This window comes from Cydia strobilella, chromosome Z, assembly GCF_947568885.1.
Source record: "Cydia strobilella chromosome Z, ilCydStro3.1, whole genome shotgun sequence".
In the NCBI taxonomy this organism is placed as follows: domain Eukaryota; kingdom Metazoa; phylum Arthropoda; class Insecta; order Lepidoptera; family Tortricidae; genus Cydia; species Cydia strobilella.
Window position 1 is genome coordinate 14,552,759 of NC_086068.1, and position 22,603 is coordinate 14,575,361.

The window sequence follows — 22,603 nt, forward strand, 5'->3', positions numbered from 1 at the left end:
TTACTTGTTTATTATAGCACAATCGGATTAAGTCTAACCTCGAAATCCTTCCAAAGATATGAAATTTGGTATGTATGTTAATTAAAGGTCTCTTTTTCATATCCACACCTCTGTCTTTTTCATGACCTAGAGGAGTCGCAGCCATCTTGGAAAATGTGTACCATCCTGGAGATATTTGCATTTTACTCTAAATATACGTTCTCTATGAAAATATGGTGTAAGGCAACATTAAAGCTTATTAAATTCTACACAAAACAGTCCTAGATATCTTTCTTAGCGCATACAAAACCACTTCGATGTAAGTAATATTTAACTCTAAATAAATAAACAAAGCTCATCCTCACTTTCTTGACACGTGGCAAACCAAAAAAAGCGGGCATCTCGCTCGTTTTTGCCCAGAACGTGCAAGTTGTGGAATGAGCTACCTTCTGAGGTGTTTCCCTTGCGCTATGACATGGGGTTCTTCAAGAAGCAGGTATTTAGGGTTCTCAAAGGTGGGCAACGCATAAGTGGCTCCTCTGGTGTTGCTTATGTCCATGGGCGGCGATGACTGCTTCCCATCAGGCGGCTCGTCTGCTCGTTTGCTTCCTATTACATAAAAAAAATGGTACTTAAAGCAGCGGATTTTGTTGTATTTAACGAAACAAGATCTAGGTATTTAATGTATTACTACATAACCTTATAACATAGCTCTTTCAGCATTAGTAGGTACTTAGTTAGTAGCATACTTTTTCTTTCAAACTAAAGTGCAGTATGGAGATACTATTCTCGTCATCGTATTCTATATATATATCGTCGTCGTATCATCGAAACCGAAATGTTCGTAAATAAACAATTTCTACGTATACACAGCTGTTTTTACATTTCTATGTTCCGCAGCATAGTAATCCGGATTATCTTTAAAGAAAAGTGCAACCATTAATGCGTCTATGTCTGGTAGGTTGCCGCTATCAGCTTTCACTTATTTCGGCTCCATTTTGAGATTCCTATGAATAGTGTGCCACTAGATATACGGATAAATCGGAATATATCAGAAAACTGTGGAACAATAACTAAAATTAACTAAATATAAATAAAACAGTTAAAACACTCAAGACAATCAAGAATGTTTACCCGCGTGTGACGTCATCCGAGCGTTGACCAATCACAGAGCGTTCACGTCCCTGATGAAATTTCAAAAAATATTAAATTTTCTTTCGTTTATTTTCCAAAAAATAAACATAATTTACATTCAAATATAGTGTAATATACTTTATTAGTTTATTATCTTTCAGGATGACAGCAATTCGTTATATATTTTTAATGTTGTCAAATACCCTATTGGCATAAGCACTAGTTTTAACGAAAGCGACGGCCATCTGACCTTCCAACCCAGAGGGGAAACTAGGCCTTATTGGGATTAGTCCGGTTTCCTCACGATGTTTTCCTTCAGCGAAAAGCGACTAGTAAATTATGTAAATATCAGTTGATATTTAGTACATAAGTTCCGAAAAACTCATTGGTACGAGCGGGGGTTTGAACCCACGACCTCTGGATTGAAAGTCGCACGCTCATACCGCTAGGCCACGAAGCGCTTCTAATTATCGGAGTTAATAATAATTATTCTTAATTAACATCTATTAATTTCACTGACATTAGTGACTTAGGTGGGTTGTACCTATACTGGACCACTTTCTTTGTTTCAATTGAAATATGCATATCTCGGTACCGGCCCTGCCTAACCACCACCTAACCATGCGACATAGCTGAGGCATGCCATTCTTTTAGAACTTCTAAAATTGCTGAGAAAGCTATTTTTGGTCTGGTAATATTTCATGACTTGGTTAACAAATTGGCAGTATATTTTCGAGCTCTACGCATTGGATTGAGGTAACTGCCATACAAGGCAAAGCATTTAGTAAGTGACATTCTTGTGGAATGCCCCAGCTTTGATCTTAATATTCACGCTCCCTTGGTTTATGTCAAACAAAAACCGGCCAAGTGCGAGTCGGACTCGTTCACCGAAGGTTCCGAACTTTTTAGTATTTGTTGTTATAGCGGCAACAGAAATACATCATCTGTGAAAATTTCAACTGTCTAGCTATCACGGTTCATGAGATACAGCCTCGTGACAGACAGACGGACAAACGGATAGACGGACAGCGGAGTCTTAGTAATAGAGTCCCGTTTTTACCCTTTGGGTATGGAACCCTAAAAATTATTTACGTCTGTATACCTACTTATAGCCGCTAACTAACCTATTACTTTTTGAGTACTGTTAAATAAAATAAATTAGTTTACATGAAATCAGTTTTACGAACATACTTAGAAGAGTCGGAAGGTACAAGGATGATTTTATAACTGGATGCTGATAAGTAATAATGTTACCCACATTCATTTTTCAATAAGATGATAACTCAAAAAATTGACGCTTAAAGTTGACATTTTATTGTAAAATTAACGTGGGTTAATGCATTTTTGCTAAACAGCATCCAGACAGTGGATGCTGATACGCAATAATGTGTCAACCCACATCTATTTTGCAATAAAATGTCAACTTTAAGCGTAATTTTTAGTGTTCCGTGCAAAACTTTGTTTTGACAAACGGAACATTTATGGGATCACTTCGGTCTTGCACATCAGTTAAATGCGTTTTTCTCAGAGACCGTTTGAGGTAGATACCTAAAATTTTAAACAGTCATAGCAATTACCGTATCGTAAATAAGTCAAAACCGCTTATTTCTTATTTTAGGGGGAAATTTAGCGGGTTAAGAGGGGTAACCAAATTTTATTTTTATTTGTAAGAATCGTGTGGGGTACCATTAGAAAGCTTGCAAAAAATTGAGTCGATGGACTGATTTTGACTTCATTTTAGACTGCAGTAGTTTCGATAAAAATGCATTTAAAGTTGCAAGTTTTCATACAAAAGATTCGCCTCTGTCCTGGGAATTTTCGGAAAAACTATAGCTAACCGGCAGCTAACCAGACACTAACCAACTAAAACGAGCATTAAGACGCGGGGAAAATTATCAAGATAACCTTACCTTTACTAGTTTTTTAACTGCAGCCTGATCTTAGGTTACTTACGGAATCAGTACGTGGTAATTCTGTACTTTACAATGGTTGACCTATTACCTTAAAAACAACCTTATTCGAATAGAAATAAGTTCAAATTTGGAACGGGATATTCACATATTTAAGTCATTTAGTAAATTTGTTCGAGGAATTTATATATGTGCATATATAGTTACTAAATCGTAGATAGCTATAAATTAATTTAATATTTATTTAATACAGTTGATGATTTGATTTCTAATTTTGCCTATGACTGACAGTTCACTATCTGATTAGTCAAATTACTGTCAAGTAAACCTGGATAAGGGTTGTGTGATGGACAGATAGGAACCTTATACATATTACAAATGAATGGTCATTTATATAGGTACAATATTGTACAACACAGTTTCATGGCAATAATATATGTGCTACTATAAAAGGCGTTTTACCTAGTTAAAACGAATTTTATGTAACACCCCAGTGAAAACCCATTTTCACTAGTTGTAACACGAATTTATCAAAAAATAGTTGTCGCAAAAGTACATTGGAAAACTAGTTTTGACGTTTCGGGAAAACGCATTTTCATTAGGTGAAACTAGTTTTCACGGTAGATATTCTGCCAGAGTTCTGGCGAGAATTAAATGTCCCAAAATTAATACTGAAACGGGATTTAATAGAATGCACTCACTTTTATCATTTTGGCCTGACGTTTTGAACGTCACATTACATTCGCGGCTACAGGCAAACTTAAATCATATATAGGTACGTACAGTGGCCATCAGATATATCGGAGCAGTCAAGGTACTCAAAAATATCTGAACACGCACTCTAACGCCTTGACAATAGAGGCGTGTTCAGATATTTGTGAGCGGCTTGGCCGCTCCGATATATCTGATGGCGAGTGTACCTAAATGTCTCAAGTCTTACCTCCTAGATAAAATGTATTTTTCCCCTCACTAGCTCGGAAAGTTGTCGTTTATCCTTCAATGCAAGCGGGGAAAAACGCGTTTTATCCTCTAGTGGGGAAAGTAATTTGACCTTGGATGGAGCGTGTTTAAGTAGCTTGACAGATAACAAAACGTAAAACGCTCATGGTAATGGTTCGTTCGATATTAATTATTGTTAAATAAATGGTTTGAGAATCTAATAAAAAATACCAAATTTAGCTTTATTTAATGATTTTAAGTCATAAACCTTAAAATTCCATAAGAAACGTTTGTTTTTTATAATGATGATAAAATTCTGAACGCACAATTTGAGTCGATGCAATTTCAAAACGCATCGTTGACATTTCATACATCAGAAATGTCAACATTGTCAACAATTCTTTTACTTAAAACCTTTTCTCACCGACTCGCGTAAAAATACACAACTTCCAGAGTTTTCTGTTATAATATCGTAAAGAAATGAGTGATTTCAGTGATGAAGATGATCTAACGCCTGTGGATGTTGCACTTTCCTCGCTATAGTGAGGTGAAAAGTTTTGTGTTACACACGGGCGCAAATGTATTTTACTTCTCGTGTGTTGAAACACTCGCTACGCTCAGGATTCTATTTTAGAACCACTCGCTTCGCTCGTGGTTCACCTATAGAATCCTTTTGCTTGCTCGTGTTTCAATTCTACACTCGCGGGTAAAATACAACTTTGCACCCTTGTATAACAAATAACTATTTTCTCATTGCTACTTTCATATTCCTCTTATTTAAAATTTCGTTAAAGGGGTATTTGTAAGAAACGAACCTAAGTGACTTTCCATTTTTAATCGCGTCCGAGGTTTTATATCTACTTACTGTTTTTGACGTATTTAGTTTTTCACGTACGAAGCTGGCATTTGTCATGTTTATTGTCAACTTTGACGTATAATTTACATTGTTGTTATTTTGGTGTTTGGTAAATAAAGATGTAAAGAGAGAGTTATATATATTATCTTTATGCTTACATAAACCAAATGGACCGTTAATAACAAGATTTTTATCAATGTGAGTTGGTGGTGTGAATGAGGGTGAAAAATCAGGCAGGTGGCAACTAGTCTACAAAGCCCAAAGCAAAGCAACACTGGATAACAATCCAAGGTAACTAAGGGACTATAGTGACCCGCCCCGGCTTCGCACGGGTTACACTAAACATTAACAAATTATGCACCTAAACCTTCCTCAACAATCACTCAATTGATAGGTGAAAACCGCATGAAAGTCCGTTCAGTGGTGTTTGTTTATCGCGAACATAAGTATATACGGTTGGGGTATAGCAAAAGGGGCCCGATTTTAGGACTTAGAAAATTTACGAGCAAAATTTTTTTTTTGCATTTTTGCTCCTTTTTATTTTTTTATTTTCAAGTAATCATTAAAATAAGCCTCTTTTATTGAGAGAAGTTTTTTTATAAACTTGATCATTTAGGAACTAGAGCGATCTGAAGTTGCGAGTTCGGCCATGGGATTACTAAGGAGCCAGACACTTAGAAAATTTACGAAAAAAAAAAATAACGTTTTTCTCCATTCTGCTTTTTAACCAGGCGTTAATTTTTTCAGTAGTTAATTTAATCACACGCGTATGTCACAGTCGCTTTTTTCCCCAAAGAGTAATGTTTTCACGATAGTCACACTAAGTCGATAGATAGGTAGGTTAGGTTCGTTAGGTAGCTTCAGATGCCCGAAGGGCAAACCGCCCAGAAATAGGAGCCCCGCGTAGCGGGGCTCCGTCGGCTCAGGGTAAGAAGGGCTTGTTCTCGGAAATATTACTCTTTGGGGAAAAAAGCGTCTGGGACATATGCGCCCCCTTTGGACCGCTGTAGTTCTTAAACGGGCAAGTTAATCAAAAAATTGTAATCAATAAAAGATGCTTATTTTAATGTGTTCTTTAAAGTTCTAATCAAAAAAGTTGCAAAAATGAGAAAAAAAATTTTTTTTATGAAAAATTTCTGTCCTAAAATGGGGCCCCTTTTGCTATACTCTGACCGTATATACACACAAACAGACAGACGCGGGAGGGACTTTGTTTTATAAGGTGTAGTGATTATAGGAGTAAACGGCAGTAGGAAGTCATAATCATTGGTGTCTAGAATAATGCTGTCACTGTTTTGGTATCGCTTGATTAGAAGATTTTTTTGTACCTCATTAGCTCTATCAAACTAAACCCAATAAGTCGTAATTACTCAGTCGTCCACTATCGTCTTAAAACCTGTTCGAAATGCCTTTCAGCAATGATAGCTTTATAGCTAATAAGGCCCTGCATTTCATAGTGAAATTTCATTTCATAATTTTAAACATATGCCTAAAATTTAATCCGTCATAACGATGCGTACGATAGTAGATGCATTACCTACGCACGGGACACTTGCTACCGCAGTTGTAACTGCGGGCTTGGCCAATTTTTTTAGTTGTCGTCTTTTTGCAAAATGGATGAGGGTTGACACATTATTGCGTATCAGCATCCCTATGTTGTGGCTTAATCACAACACACATACTGTGACGTCATTACATACTCGTACAGAGTTACAGAGTAGCTAATTCGACTGGTTACTAAAATAGCCCATTGCCGTAGGCATACCAGAAAACATGAGAATGAATTGATTAGTATAATTAAGGACAAAGTCAATTGGCAACGATTGTTAGGTATATATTATATCCCTAGGGTTATAACTATATAACGGCTTTATCTATCTTACTGCGACATATATACTGTGTAAATACGAGTACGCATAAGTGGACTTATTTATTTACGAATCGTCTTTATTGGAGTTTATATTTATTGTTGTAGTTTACAGAGTACAACAACACTCCGCGAAACCATATATTATTTTAACCATAATTACCCCAGCACATTTGAATTCTCATTTATGGATCCACTAAATTAGTTCGGGAGAGACTAACTAAGTTTGTAACTAGCAGATAGTTAAGTGGTTTGTTTGTCTAGAATGGGCAAGCCACTTTTATATCATTTAAGCAGAACATTAATGCAATTAGTTTACTTACTAATTAATTTAATGTCATGCTGCTATCATTTGTTGAGCTTTGTGTAGGTAACTGTTGGAATAATTTAAGTTATTATTTATTTCATTTTATTTGCGTATTGTATACAGTATCATCTCTATAAAGCCAATTGTTATGCATTAAAATAAATAAAACAGCACCCTGCAAAACTGCTAAAACTTTGACTGTAGGTAACAGTACAACTAGTAAAATTTTATAAAAACTTACGTTCGAAATAAATAAATAGAGTCAGACCAAGACAAGTCTGCAACGATTTTGATAGCATACACAGTGCAAGTGTTATCTATAAGTCATAATTTCATAGAATTTTGACGTTTAACATAACACTTGCACTGCGTGTGCTATCAAAATCGTTGCAGACTTGTCTTGGTCTGACTCTAAGGACTTACTCAAAATAATTCAGTGCCAACTGACATATGACAAGTCTTATGGTAACATATGAAGGGTACGCAGAAAGAACATGTCAAGTCACTTTTATTGAAAAATTAGATTTTAATCTCAAAATGTAGAGCTCTTAATGAACTATAACTCCTTTTTTTCTCACTTTAAAAACACCTATACACGAAAATAATATGGTTAATTATGTACATACATCGTTCCTTTCAAACCGCGATAACTCGAAATGTTGTCAGTGAGTAGACATGTTATTTCCGTGTACCCTTCATATTGTGTAATTACATGCACGATACTCTTATTGGGTGTGGCAATGTCAGTACCTATCTTAAAATTGATAATTTCGATGTATTTGTATTCTAATTAATTCTAATGTGTCAAAATAAAAAGGATTAATAATATAGTACATATTGTGACGGACTTATTTACAAATGGCGATATTTTATTACAGAAATTTTATAGAATTTACTTACTTGTTTTCTCTGCAAACATAATAAAAAATAAAACGGTAGTGTGAATATATGTAGGTAGTAATGATAAAACCTCTTGTCCCTCGGGTACATACGCCCTCGGTATCCGTCCTCTCCTCACGCAAGCGCCGTTAACTCGCTTTTAATGTTTACACTTCCTGTAAAACAAAATGTTTAACCTTTTATTTATTGCTGTCTCGTTTTTCCTAATACATAAAATGGAGATATAGCTCAGTTAGTATTTATTTAATCTATTTATTTTACGTAGTTATGCCAGAAATGAGTGCCGTACAATAATGTTCTGTGTTACGTCGTCGTTTTAATTTGTATTATTTCTCAAGCATACCGATTACCGGTCACGGTGCGGTGAAGTAGGTGCGGTAGATTCGAACCAGGATTCGTACTAATGTGCATTTCGGAGCTTATGCGAGGAATATTATTATGTCGACAATTCACTTCGTGATTAGCCTCGCTAGTTAACTCTTTTCTGGAATAAATTAAAAAGTATAATGAATTATCTGTAATGCTTAAGGTGCAGTAGGTACAGCCAGCAGTTTTTGAAAAATCGTAGGGCTTTTTTAGGGTTCCGTAGCCAAATGGCAAAAAACGGAACCCAACGCAACGGAATGGATTTGTCATGTCTGTCTGTCTGTCTGTCTGTCCGTCCGTATGTCACAGCCACTTTTTCCCGAAACTATAAGAACTATACTGTTTAAACTTGGTACGTAGATGTATTCTGTGAACCGCATTAAGATTTTCACACAAAAATAGAAAAAATAATAATAATTTTGGGGGTTAGAACTGAAACTCAAAAATTTATTTTTCTTCAAACCCATACGTGTGGGGTATCTATGGATAGGTCTTCAAAAATTATATATAGGTTTCTAATATTATTTTTTCTAAACTGAATAGTTTGCGCGAGAGACACTTCCAAAGTGGTAAAATGTGTGCCCCCCCCCCCCCCCCCTGTAACTTCTAAAATACGAGAATGATGAAACTAAGAAAAATATGTGATGTACATTACCATGCAAACTTCCACCGAAAATTGGTTTGAACGAGATCTAGTAAGTAGTTTTTTTTAATACGTCATAAATCGTAAACCGCAACTTACCTTTCACTCACGTTTCACATAAAAATACATTGTTTAAATTGTGTAATGTACGGAACCCTCGGTGCGCGAGTCCGACTCGTACTTGGCCGGTTTTAGTCATAAAACGGTTGCCAAAAAATATTAATAATAATCTTGAGGCCTTTCTCAAGTATTCGTATGTATTGATTCAAAAGCTGAATTCTTGACTTTCGCTCGATAGAAAAAAAACAAGATAATCCTCTAAACGCACCTTAAAATTTGAAACTGTTTTTGCAATATGAAAATTGCTTCTATAAATGCGCAGTTTTATTTTTGATTCATCGATTACTCTTTTTTACGTTAAACAGACTAAAAATAACAACTCAAAAACATGATATCCGCGATCCCGGGCACGCACAGCCGTGTCTTGCTCTCGCTTACGCTCAGTGAGAGTAGATAGTAAGCATAGTGCTCACTCCATACATCAGTTTTTTTACCAAAACGCTTATTATTTTCGTAGTCAACATCTAACGTCTATTGGATTTATCAGTACTGCTACTTGACAATAGATGTCTAGACTGTGCAGTAAGCAATTAGAGCATTAGTAAAATTCTACTTTATTTCTAGAACTTAGTTTAAACTACACGAAAGCTGATATTTGCTTCTAATTTCATACAAAATTTTAAGGACATCTTTCACATACGACTTTTTGTTTTCGAACGTCACGGACGTCTCGAATCCGTCAAACAATTCCCAACGGTTGGCTACTCGCAAGCGTGTAGACGTGTAGTAATCTTGAAAACCTCAGTGTAACGTAACAGATCCTTAACAACCTATGCGTAATAAGCAAATAAGAGAGCTTACTTTATACCAGTTTCTTTAGCCCTTGACTCGCGTATGATAAGTAAGCGATATTAATAATTAATTACAGCGCCATTCCGTGTTTAGTAGCTGACTTACATTGGCGTTGGGTGAGCTTTTGTAAGATAATTAAAGAGGATATTTATTAAGTTAAGATTTAAAACGCAATTTTAATACTGTAAATCGAATAATTTTTAGAAAGTTTTCAGTTAAATGCGTACAATCCGAAAAAAAGTTGAACTTGCATCGTTTAATAAAACCACACAATTACTTTTTCTTCTTTTATTTCCTACTGTATGTTTGCTTCTACAGAATGTTGATTCATATTGTATCATGCAAATTACCTACTAATAAAAGAATTACCTCAATGCATTAGACCGCAGCGTCATTTAATAAGCTAAATACGTTGATGAATTTTAATTGGATTCAGGGCCTAGTCAAGGCAAGAGTACACGTCAGTTGTAATCTTAGTAGAGTTATGGTAAATCGCATTGCGCTGGAGTGGCATAATTTATTACAAATCGACGGTCGAACCACCTGTAATTTAGAAACTTTCCGCTTGAACCGCTTTTAATAATTCATGAAGACGAAACAATTAGATATCTCCCGAAAATAACATTGCCGAGATCAAATCCTAACTGCAATTTTAGAAAATTATATTTTAGTAGCCTCCACTCAACTTCGTCCACGCGGAAGTTTTTCACGTGGCCAAAGTCCTGTCATGCCTTTCGGGTCCCAAAAGTTAATTATTACCTGCTTTGTTGTATGCTAATCCATTGCCGGTCCGTTATATTAGAGCGCCCCAACATGGTGCTTTCCAGTCACCATTGATTTCTGCCGTCTTTGAATGAATGTTGTCTTTTCGCACTGTTTTTTTTACTAAGTACACGAATTATCATTGTTCTGTTTTGTTCCAGAGTGCGTGTGGAGTACTACGTAAACGAAAATACTTTTAAGGAAAGACTGCAACTATATTTCATAAAAAATCAACGATCGAGTAAGTACATTCCAAATATCCTTTTAATGTACCATTATAAAAACTTAAAAATACCATATTAACTATTAGGAGTAACAAGAACCGAGCGGCCGCCATACAATCGAAGTTACGTTCTCATTTTAAAACATGCTGAATTACATGAAACTTGGCACGAACATTCAAGGAACACATATTTATGTGTCCGGGATTCGAACCCAGGACTTAGCTTCATAGGCAGGGTCACTGCCCACTAGGCCAGATCGGTTATCAGATAGGTACTAAAGAACAGTTTTGTAGATTTAAATATTAGGACAGCAACATCGCTTGTCGACGTCCGAATGGAATGTCAGAAAATTGGTTAAAACGAAAACTATATTTTATCTTTATGGGTATATTTTACTAGTAGATTTTCGCGCAACATGCACTTTTTGGCATTTTTGAAGTTTTTGGGGTACTTACAACAGATAGCAGGTTTATTAGAAACATTTGAATTTCACTATCGGTTCTAGGACTTCTTGAAGTAGAACCGATTGACATTTTCGAACAGTACATTGAGCGTCTCGTGTGGCTCTATGAGTAGGCACTACAAGTACCCGTACCCGTATCGTACCGTACTGCGAGGAACGATGGTTACGAGTATCGTACAGCAGCTAACACTATCCCATTCGATAAGGGGACCTCAAAAACTTCTTACCGCTAAATTTACGTTTACAAATGTATCGCGCTCGCACCTATGTACATTACAATATTCTGCCGAATTATATGGTATTTCGAAAATACTTAATCAATTTTAGGTAGACATATATTTAAAGTAAAAAGCCGGCCAAGTGCGAGTCGGACTCGCGTTCCAAGGGTTCCGTAGATTACACAATTTGTGTACAATGTATATTTTATGTGAAACGTGAGAAATATCTTACCCCCCGTTAAAAACCCGTAGGGGTCGGATTAAGGCCGACTCACGCTTGACTACACATTTTTCATAGGTTTTCCTGTCATCTATAGGTAAAGAAATATTTTGTGTATTTTTTTAAAATTTTAGACCCAGTAGTTTCGGAGATAAACAGGGGAATGGTAATTTTGTTAAATAACTTCTAAACTATTTATTTTAAAATTACAAAAAAAGATATTTGAGATTCTCACAATGAGCTCTTTTATTTGATAGGTAACATGGTATAGTTCGAAAATCTTTATTTTTTAATTATCTCATTTATCCCCCAAAAGGGAGCCCCCGTGTTTAAAATTCATTTGTTTACGTTACATGTCTGTCTTTCGGTCAGAAACTTACATGTGTGTACCTAATTTTAACTTATTGGTCCATTAAGTAGTTCCGGAGAAAATAGGCTGTGACAGACGGACAGACAGACGGGTTCCGTTTTTTTCCTTTTGAGGTACGGAACCCTAAAAAAGAATACTGTTTCCTGGCGTTTATAGTAAATAGTAATGTATGTATGTAAGTATTTTTTGTTTTATTACCTATTACGTAATGAATAAAATAATGATACCAAGAGATTAACAGAACATTAGAAGTAGATGGGCGGCCGGTCTTACCGCTAATAAGCGTAAACTTCCAGATAACCTTTATAGCAGTTAATTAACAGGTAGTGTAAAAAATAGTAGGTATTAAAGGTAGTTAACAGGTCAAGATGTGTAAAAACCACTTATTTACATAATTAAATACACAGAGGTACCTACTACAATACAAATACTAAACTAAATTAATAACTAGCATAAATCTTAAATAGGCCCTTGAGGCGTTGTACCAAGGATGCTGGCGGCATTTCCTTGATGTATCGCAATGCTGATACGTTGTGCGAGGAAGTTCGGTTAGGTTACTTCATTATGTATTGGTTAATTCGAAAAGTTTGCGAATAGAATTACGCAACACAAACAATGTATTCTTTAATTTCGCGACGTGTCTGTGTTTTCAAAGTCAATGGCCTAATTCAGAATGTTCTTCCTGGAATTGCGATAAAGAATCTAGTTGCCCGTCTGCTGAGCTAAACCGACAGACAAGCATCGATACCCTACTCAAGTGTCGGCTGCACTGACACCTACCCTCTGCAATACTCATTCACCATTGAATGTTGTCAGAATTCGGAACCAGTGAGTGAGCCCACTCGAATTAAATCCAACTTCTAAGCAATTTGTCCACATACATTACTGGTTGAAATTCATATCCCATGAAAAACATTATATGTAATAAGTTTTTGGCAAAAATTTCATTTTTGGTTCAAGCTTTTATCGCTGACTGTACTTTTTTTCCCACAGATCCATCGAGACAATTCTAAAAACCCCAATCACAATTAGGTTGCGTTGTTTTAGCACAGAGTTCCTATGACCACCTCCTGTCTTCATCATCAGATCAGCTCGATGGTACCATAATATTGCATTGTCACCCGACTTACATGCGTATGCAAATTTTCAGCTTCATCGGAAACCGGGAAGATGGTTAAATTAGTTACCTTAGATTCCATTACATAGCTAGTTACATACAGGTCGACCTTATAAAAGCGTGTTAAAAAGATGCAAGTCTCGCAACGCAGTTCTTCTACTACAAAAAAGTTTTGAGATGTAATGTGAAACCAAGTCGGTTATTTTAGTCAGTGCCAGGGGGTGTTAAAACCGTAACAATATTAGATGTTAATTTTTTTAATACATAATTATAATGACTTGGCATCCCGGGTATGTCCTTAAACTATGTCCAAAAGAGAGGTATGGGCACTGTGAATGACATTTCGCTTTGTGTGGTAGGGCACAGGACAGCGGATGTCATTCCAGATCTAGAGCAGAGCCCAACTGGGGAGGTATCTCCACCTTACAGAAAACCGCAGCCAAATAACACTAGACCCTACTAATAGTGTTGTGTTCCTGCCGGTGAGTAAGGTTGCCAGAGCTCGAGGGAGAGGAGTGTTAGGGTCGGCAACGCGCATGTAACTCCTCTGTAGTTGCAGGCGTACATAGGCTACGGAGACTGCTTAACATCAGGCGGGCCGTATGCTTGTTTGCCACCGACGTAGTATTTAAAAAAAAAGAGCTAGCTATCACAAAATTACAGTACGTTGAAAATGGCCTGAGTGGCTTCGAGAAAAGGATGGTACGGCCGTGCCTCTTTGGTTTGCTCGACTTGGCTGGGGCACTGCCTTGCCCATGGCAATAATTTAATGTGTGTTACCTTAATTCAGCGTTATTGAAAATTCAACCCCTGAGGGGGTTAAAAAGGGTATAAAAGTTTGTATGGGGTTAAAATTTTATTTTAGTTAGTAACTTAAAACTTCGTAATAAGGTATTTTATTAAAAGAGAAGAAAACAGATTTCAGCGTTTTTGAAAATTCATCTCGCAAGGTGGTAAAAAAGGTGTTGAAAGTTTGTATGGAGCGCAAACGATTTTTTTTGTGCGGGACTTGAATCTTTGTATAAAGGCATATTATTAGAATACAAGAAAAGTAATTTTAGCGTTTTTAAAAATTCATCCCCTAAAAGGGTTAAATCTAAATACCGCCATACATGGCCCAAACTTTCATACAAAAAGTGTCTGAGGAAAAATGGGCCGTGTACTTTTCACTATAATTCTATCGTAAACAGAATTTGTATGCATTGTCAGAAAGACTTAAAAAAGGAATTCTAAAAGAAAATGTTACATATACTACTATAGTTTTATATTTTTATGATCGTTCAGTACGAGTACCTAAGAATAAGCTAAATAATTCGAATTTGCTTTAACTCATGAAATGTAGGTCTGTAAATATTTAAAGTTACCGTTTAAATGAGAAAAAGGAGTTCCTATACTTGGGTTCGGATTTATGGAACCGTCAAGATACACCAGTAGCAAATGTAGGTTAACGTTAATGTGCGCATGGTAAAAACCCTATTTCACGAAGTGGCATGCTAAGTATGCTAAGTGCGAGTAAGTGGTATCCGGCGTGACATGCAATAACCTTTTCTGTTTGTTTCAGGTTTACGTATTAGAATAGCGAACTTGTTTTTCAAACTTCTGGCGTGCGTTTTGTATATTTGCCGCGTCGTCGCCGACGGAGATCCTATTACTGCTTCATGGTAAGTTAGCACTTTACTTACATCTGACATGGACAGATTATACATAAGTAGTTCGTTCTTAAATCCCACACCCAAATAAAGCGGAAAAGCCGTAAAATACCCGGTCATGGTTAATACCATGACTACTAGAGTTGCGTAGAAGAAATGCTAACTCAAACAAAAAAAACATATCGGCACTACTTTGAAAAAATCTCGTAACGCAGTAACTGTATGCATCCCATAATACATAGATACCACAGATACCACATTTTTCTTCTGATTGACAAAATAAGATACGCGTTATTTTTTTCAAAGTAGTGCATATATATACAAACATGTTCATGGATAAAAAAATACCAATAGGTCTAGAACTCTAGAATATGAAACTGTATTGGGATGGCGTGAGGATTTCAGTTGTTTAAGTAACAATTGCATGTACTCGTATTGAACGATTCCCAACGAAAAGTAAATATGAACACAAAAAGAAGCGATGTTTGTTGACTCGCTGTAAAAATGCGAGCTTTGAATTTGTGGTTGCGACCGAGACACTACTCGTTACACAACGCTGAGCCGTGAAGAGCCATCACTTGCTTTTAGAGCAGAGGGAGAGTACAATGAGACGAGTCTTGTGACCGCTACCATCTTCTCAACAACCTACTGTGAGAGTACAATACAAATATTTTCATTGCACGTTTTAGCGGACACACTAAGAGTAGAATGAATGGAACAAGGTAGAGGTAGGTAATACTAATCTAATAAATTGTAAATACCTACTATTCTATTACTATATTAAATGTACTTATTACTACTACGGTTAGTGTAGATAATATAATCACTAACGAATATTTTATCCTGTGTATTTTAGATAATGTGCAAATAGAAATATAATAATGTTATTACAAACGATAATAGTTTTGTTAAATTTTATTTTGGGAAAATCCGCCTCTACCCTTTGTAACACAAACAGATGATTTAATAGCACCGTACTTGGCTCTTACCGGTAGCGTGGAGTAGACTGACAAGCTACGTTACTAGGTTATTTAAAACTGTAATAGAGCGTTTTGTATATCCCCCAGTAGAATTTATAATAATTATAACTCTAAAAACAACAGATTTTGTGTTTTACGAATTATTTCCACATAAACGCAGCAGCATATTTTAAAAAATCTATGAAATATTTTCCGTAATTGGGTATATAATGACAAGCTTTATTTTTAGGGTTTCGTAGGCAAAATGGTAAAAACGCAACCCTTATAGTTTCGTCCGTCCGTCTGTATGTCACAGCCATTTTATTAAAAAACTATAAGTTTTAATAAAATTTAGAATATAGGTGTATATGACACTGTAAGATTATGCACACGCTAGGTTACAACGTAGGTTAGGTTATAGACCGCGAGCCAGGCGCAAATTTCGTCAGTCATCGCCTCCCGGGCGAAAACTCGTATAGCGGTTAACGGCTATGTATGATGAACCCTCGTGAACGTCAGCTACCGCTCCGTTGGTGGGTTGAGGAATGGCAGCAAATAAAGTCTATAATTTTTTTTTGTCATCTACACATAACCACTATACGAGTTCTCGCCCGGGAGGCGATTGGTCATGGAAATCTGTTCCTGGCCCGCGGTCTATTAGGTTCGTTTGTAATCTTCCTACCGTCAGTGTATACTTAATTTAAATAGCGAGATGTTAAGAGACGAGTATGTTAATTTTTTTTAAAACGTGATATCGGTTGAGCTATAAATAAGTTTTTTCCATGAAGTAAGGACGTAACGTTGTAATAAGTTGTAAAATTTAGTACCTTGGTGCATGGAATTCGCCGTACAAATTCTGGAACTCTGGTCACCTGACTACAGTCTATGTTCTAAGCTTAGCTCATTCTTCGAACGACGGATTGGAATATCGTACTAAAGGGGGAACGCAGCCAGCCTTATAGGTACGCTTCCGCAGGGTTCGACGACCTATTTTTAATTTTACTTATTAATGTTTTTTTTTATACTTTACCTCAAAAATAATTGCAATAAAAACGGTTTTGTCTTGTGTCAGAGTAGTTTAATCCTATTATAATTTACATTACAGACTGATACTATTGCACACGGGTTTTCAAATGACTTGTCAGGCAAGTCATTTGAAAAGTCAGCTTCCCTACCGTTAACCATTTCGCTTTATAGCTATGCCCAGCATGATATTTCAAACTGTGTTTGGTCTATTGTCGTATCTGAACTATTTCAACGATCTTAAGAACGACTGTTCCCAGCCTGAGCGTAAACTTATGTACCTACGTAACTCGCCCGGGCATTTATTAACGCTATAAAACAATTGGCGACTAAACTACATAGGTCACTATAGATAAATTTTGCAATAGACAAATAAAAACACAGAGGAGGTATATCACATATACTTTTTTAAATTATATTTCCATAGACAATGTTTTCCCGCCAAACATTGTCTATGGAAATATAGTTTTAAAAAGTATATGTGATATCTTCTGTGTTTCATATTTGTAATTGCAAAACTTATCTAGTGACCTATATAGCGAGTGAACTATAAATAATGGTTATTGAAGAAAATATAATGCACAAGTTTCAAACATTGATTATATCTTAGTGTCAATTTGTTCTTCTGGTTGTTTGGATAAACCGTAAACCCGGATTAGAGCAATACGCTCATCAATCACTCTTTGTGTACACAATTAGACCATTACCGTTGTATAATAAAGGAAGACATTTCATTTTCGTGTACAAACAACAAATAGGATGTCGTTTCTAATTTCCATTAACACTAGAAGCGAAGTTCAACTAGAGTAATTTATTGCTTTCAGTTACGGATGTAAGGTTGGAAATAAGACTGAATTTGAATATTCCGCTAACTTAACGGAGGAGGAGTTTCAAGAACACCCGATTATCAACTGGGACGGCATAATATGGGTCAACAGACCTCTCTACCTATGGGGAGTGCAAGTCATACTAGCTATGATCTCGTTCACGGAAGCTATCCTTATAGCTTATTTAGGATATAAGGTATGAGGCTCATTGTTATGTAGTCAATCTTGAGTTACGCACGACCAAACAAAGACCAAATATATGTATATATGCTTTACTAGACTGTAAAAAGCCTTAAGATAATTTTTTACCTTATCTAAGATTGATGTCATAGATTTTGTTTGTTCGTTTATCACGAAAGTACACATAAAAATGAGGTCAAATACATAAAACGGATACTGTCACGTGTGTTAGTAGCGTGTTAAAGTAGTTTTTATTTCACCAGCTCGGAATGATTTCAGAAGTCAATTACATTCTTTATAGTTGCAACGTACATCTAGTATGTATGTATGTATGTGAGTATTTTTACCCCTTCTGCTGATTGATAAATATGTTAAAGCATTATTTTGGATTTGAGCTGTATTGTTTTACATCTAGCATTTTCCTCGTGTTGCACAAATTGACTCTAATGATTATACTTAGGTACCTCAACTCGCTCGAAATTACTTCTACTGGAAAAATGATTCATATAAATGGATATAATAGAAAAATTACAATTCTACTGAAATTTCTATACTAAAACATCACAAAATAACGAGTAACTTGCAAACGATAAAAGCTAGGTAGAATTTTTGGTCAGTGTTGTATGTAATGTAGATACATTTAAGCGCAATTGAGCTGCTATGCGGTGGTAAAGTGAAAAGTTGTATTTCGCTCGGCAGCAAGGTTGCAACGCTTTAGATTCTACTAATTTTGGGATTTTTGCTGGCTTGGCTTTTAGTATAAGTTCTTACCGCAAACCACGTATTTGCACCCTTGTATAACAAATGACTATATTCTTATGCATGTAATGTGTCTGCAGGGAAACATCAGGCAACAAGTTCTATCATTCCATTTCATTTTAGAAATGGTAAACACCATACCCTTTGCTTTAACTGTAAGTATTTAATTATAGATTAGACTAAACTTAGTTTCTGACTTTACGAATTTAAATACAACTGTGTATTCTTCTCTAACGGAACAATTGACCCAACATCTTTCAAACAAGTACTTAGTTTTATGATACAATACATAGTTATGAGTGTTATGACTATACTTAGTATCGCTACTTCTGCAATAGTAAGTTCGTAAGGACAGGTGATAAATTGAATTGCAAAATTTATTCATTTCAAATACGAGGAAAGTAAAATGCATGTGTTTTTTTTTAAAACATGACTAAGTATACATTTCTATAATATTTCTTAAGGGGACTTTCAATTAACAATACAGACAAAAGTATCTTTAGTTATGGAATGGAGAGTCAAATATCAGAATGGAAATTGTATAACAAATCCATTTAAACTCAAATTTCAATTGCTTATCGTAAAAAAAAAATAAAAAAAATCGTAATTCGTACGTAAAATGCTCTAGTGCAGACACGTATCATTTTCTGCACACCTTTTAGAACAACAATGACCCTCTTTCAGAGCATGAGAAATGAAAAATTTAAACAGCCGTATCACGCCTTGTTACTTTCTCGAATCAAATAGGGCTTCTGCACAACATGAAATTAAATTATACATTGTAGATAGGCCAAATTTTGTTCCGTTTGAGGAGTAAAATCGATACTTGCGTTTAAAGCACCAAGGTCAGAAGTTACCTGTAAATAAATAATACGACCAAGGCTTTTAATTTTGCATTAATATGCAGCTTACGTAACATAATAAGTGTTTTTTTTTTCAAATGCCAGTTGCCGTTTCCACCGCTCCGGAACTTATTTATACCCGTGTTTCTAAATTGCTGGCTAGCGAAGCGGTCTCTCGAAAATATGTTTGTAAGTACTTGAATAGGGTAGGTGACAAATCTTTATTAATGGTATCAGTCGATCAGGTTTGTTTTGAGGATGTCTGTATGGGACCTATTGTCTTAAAACAATACAAAAGTCACAAATGATGGTCAAGTCTGGCAATCGCACTTTACTGAAGAAACGCTTCTAACAAAATGGCAATACATCGTGACGTCACGATGTAACGTCGCTATTGCTTAAAAGCCTTTTTGATGGATGGAAAACAAGGAAATTGCGATTTTGACGGTAAAATATTGCGTTTTTGTATATTGTTGCTGTACAATATTTTTTTATAAAATGTAAGGAATCGAATGGTACCATTATTTTCTTTCCTTTGCGGGTGTTAACTTGTATTTTGTAGTTGTACTTGTATTTTTTATTACTCCCATATATTTTTTAAGGTTCCAATTTATTGTGATAAATTGCTCATTTTCTATCTACATATTTAACTAGATTTAGTTATAAAATTCTGAATTTGAATTTAGTTGAAATTCATGTCAATAGGGTTATTGACACATGTCACATATGTGTCAACAACCCTATTGCCACGAATCAGTTATATATCAAACTCAAAAAAAAAATTGCACACAATGCACATACATACCAAAGTTAGATATAACTCCGTAATAGATGGATACAGGAAAAAACGTGCCTGTTTCGAGCTAATGAAAGTAGATACTGGGTTTATTTAAAATATTTTAAATGGAATCAATCGCCGCGTGTCAAACGCTAGGTACTTATAGACCGCGAACCAGGAGCATATATCGTCAATCATCGCCTCCCGGCTGATACTTTGTCAGATGATAGTTTAGATGCTATCATGAATTTAAAAAAAAATACTCTGCCCGTTGTATCGCGGTGGAAAAACTTTCAGTTGATGACTTAACCCTTTACCGCCTAGGAAGCCTTATATAGTGGATATTCAACTCTGTTGACAGCTATTAAAGTTCAAACTTCAACAAAATATTTTTTATTATATGCAGGGGTTAAGATAAAAAAATCTTTTTTCAGTCATCGCCCCCCGATTGATATTGTGTCAGATGATAGTTTATATCCTATTTTAAATAAATAAAGACCTCAGCTGATCACATGAACATGTAAAAAATACCACCACCTATGCCCTTACCACATGTCCGCAAAGTATGCGTAATGCGTAATCCGTTTATTGAAACGCCTGATGGAATGCTCCATGCAAAGCATAAACATAAGCATGCATGCAATTTGTTATGACTGTCATAAAAAGGTAAAGCGCTTATTTTTTACATGTTCATGCGATCAGCTGACGTTCTTTCCCCCTCGATACAACCGGCTGACGATTTTTTTAATTCATAATAGCATCTAAACTATCATCTGACAAAGTATCAAACGGTAGGCTATGACTAAATTTATTTTAATTTTTTACGTGTTGCCATCATCAACCCACCAACGGAGCGGCAGCTGACGTCCGCAATGGTTCATCATACCAAAGACCTATGTAACTCCGTATAAGATGAATAAATTTAGATGAATAAGTTTAAGAAGTGTAACACTCTTACGGTAGATGTCGCTAGGGTCCCCTAGACCCATATAGTGGGAAGATTTGCTGACTATGGATGAGGTCTTGGTGACTCAGTTGGCAGAGCGCAGGAGTATCGATCCAGAGGCCGTGAGTTCAAGTCTCACCCAAGGCAGTAATTTTTCCACTTTTAAATTTATTCTAAGCTTAATAGCATCGATCGCAGACGTTTCTGCTTGTTAAAAATTAATTAAGATGAATAAAGTCTAAGGATAAAACGTGTCTCGGAAATCAAGAAAAATGTATTCTCATACAGATGGCGCCTACGCCTTTGGCCTATTCTCGGCTAGATGGCGTTGAGGGTTTCGTTTGTTATTTAACAATTTTAACACTTTTTTTTCCTTATTTTCTTAACTGTAATTTATTTATGTAAATAAATGCCCCATTAGGAAACAAAATAAAATGAGAATATAATTGAAATATATAAAACTGTATTTTGTACGTTGCAGAATGACCTTCATCGAGCGATGCAAAAATCTCAATCAGCCCTTTCACAACAACTAATGATCCTTTGTGTAACACTGTTGTGCCTCGTCTTTACAAGGTAAGTTAAACTTTTAGTATCTAACTATGTTAGACCGGTTAAAACGAACAGTTTACTCATCCGAGCCAGATTATACAAAATATAGAACAGGGACCTGCGCCTAATATTCAGTAAAATTATTTAAGACAGTAATTTTAAATATTATACTTTTGGCTTTAAAAACTTGTTTTTCAACTAGACTTCCCACCTGTACCTTGTTGTTTACTGTCATAAATATATGCGGGAACTAGGTTTATAAGGTTGGATCTCTCAAATATATGCGGGAACTAGGTTTATAAGGTTGGATCTCTCAAATATATGCGAAAACTAGGTTTATAAGGTTAGATCTCTCAATACAGGGAGACTTGCGAGGGTGGGAGACTTCTTATATTTACCTACATATGTGTACCAAATTTCAACTCAATCGGTCTAGTACCTAGTTTCGGAGCGAATCGGTTGTTACAGACGGACGGATAGAGATACACATTTATCCTTTCGTTTTTCTCCCGTTTTTTTAAGGTGCGACAAAGACCTATATAACTCCGTATAAGATGAATAAAGTCTAAGGAAAAAACGTGCCTCGGAAATCAAGAAAATTTGATTCTCGCACAGATGGCGCTGCCACCAATACCAACCTTTGCCCTATTCTCGTTTAGATGTCGTTGACGGTTTCGTTTGTTATATAACACATATCAGTGAGAGAACATGTGTCAACATCATATAAAAATAATAAATACAAACAAAAAAAAAAACATTTTTCCATATATACGTATACATTTTTTGATATTTTTGTTTTAATCGTGTGTCGATAGATGGCAGTAAATTTACTATGACTACAAAATTTACTATGACAGTACCCCTCTATCCTATATATTATCTTTGGCTACGGTAACCTAAA

General features: G+C 35.7%; 1 protein-coding gene across 1 annotated transcript in view; it reads left to right on the plus strand.

Annotated features, from left to right (window-relative positions):
- LOC134754157 (potassium channel subfamily T member 2) overlaps positions 1 to 22,603 on the plus strand; it is a 135,369-nt gene that overhangs the window by 63,044 nt on the left and 49,722 nt on the right. The window contains 6 exon segments of the mRNA XM_063690277.1: positions 10,737 to 10,816; positions 14,749 to 14,848; positions 17,643 to 17,841; positions 18,665 to 18,739; positions 19,532 to 19,615; positions 21,632 to 21,726. Coding sequence (XP_063546347.1) covers positions 10,737 to 10,816; positions 14,749 to 14,848; positions 17,643 to 17,841; positions 18,665 to 18,739; positions 19,532 to 19,615; positions 21,632 to 21,726 — 633 coding nt within the window.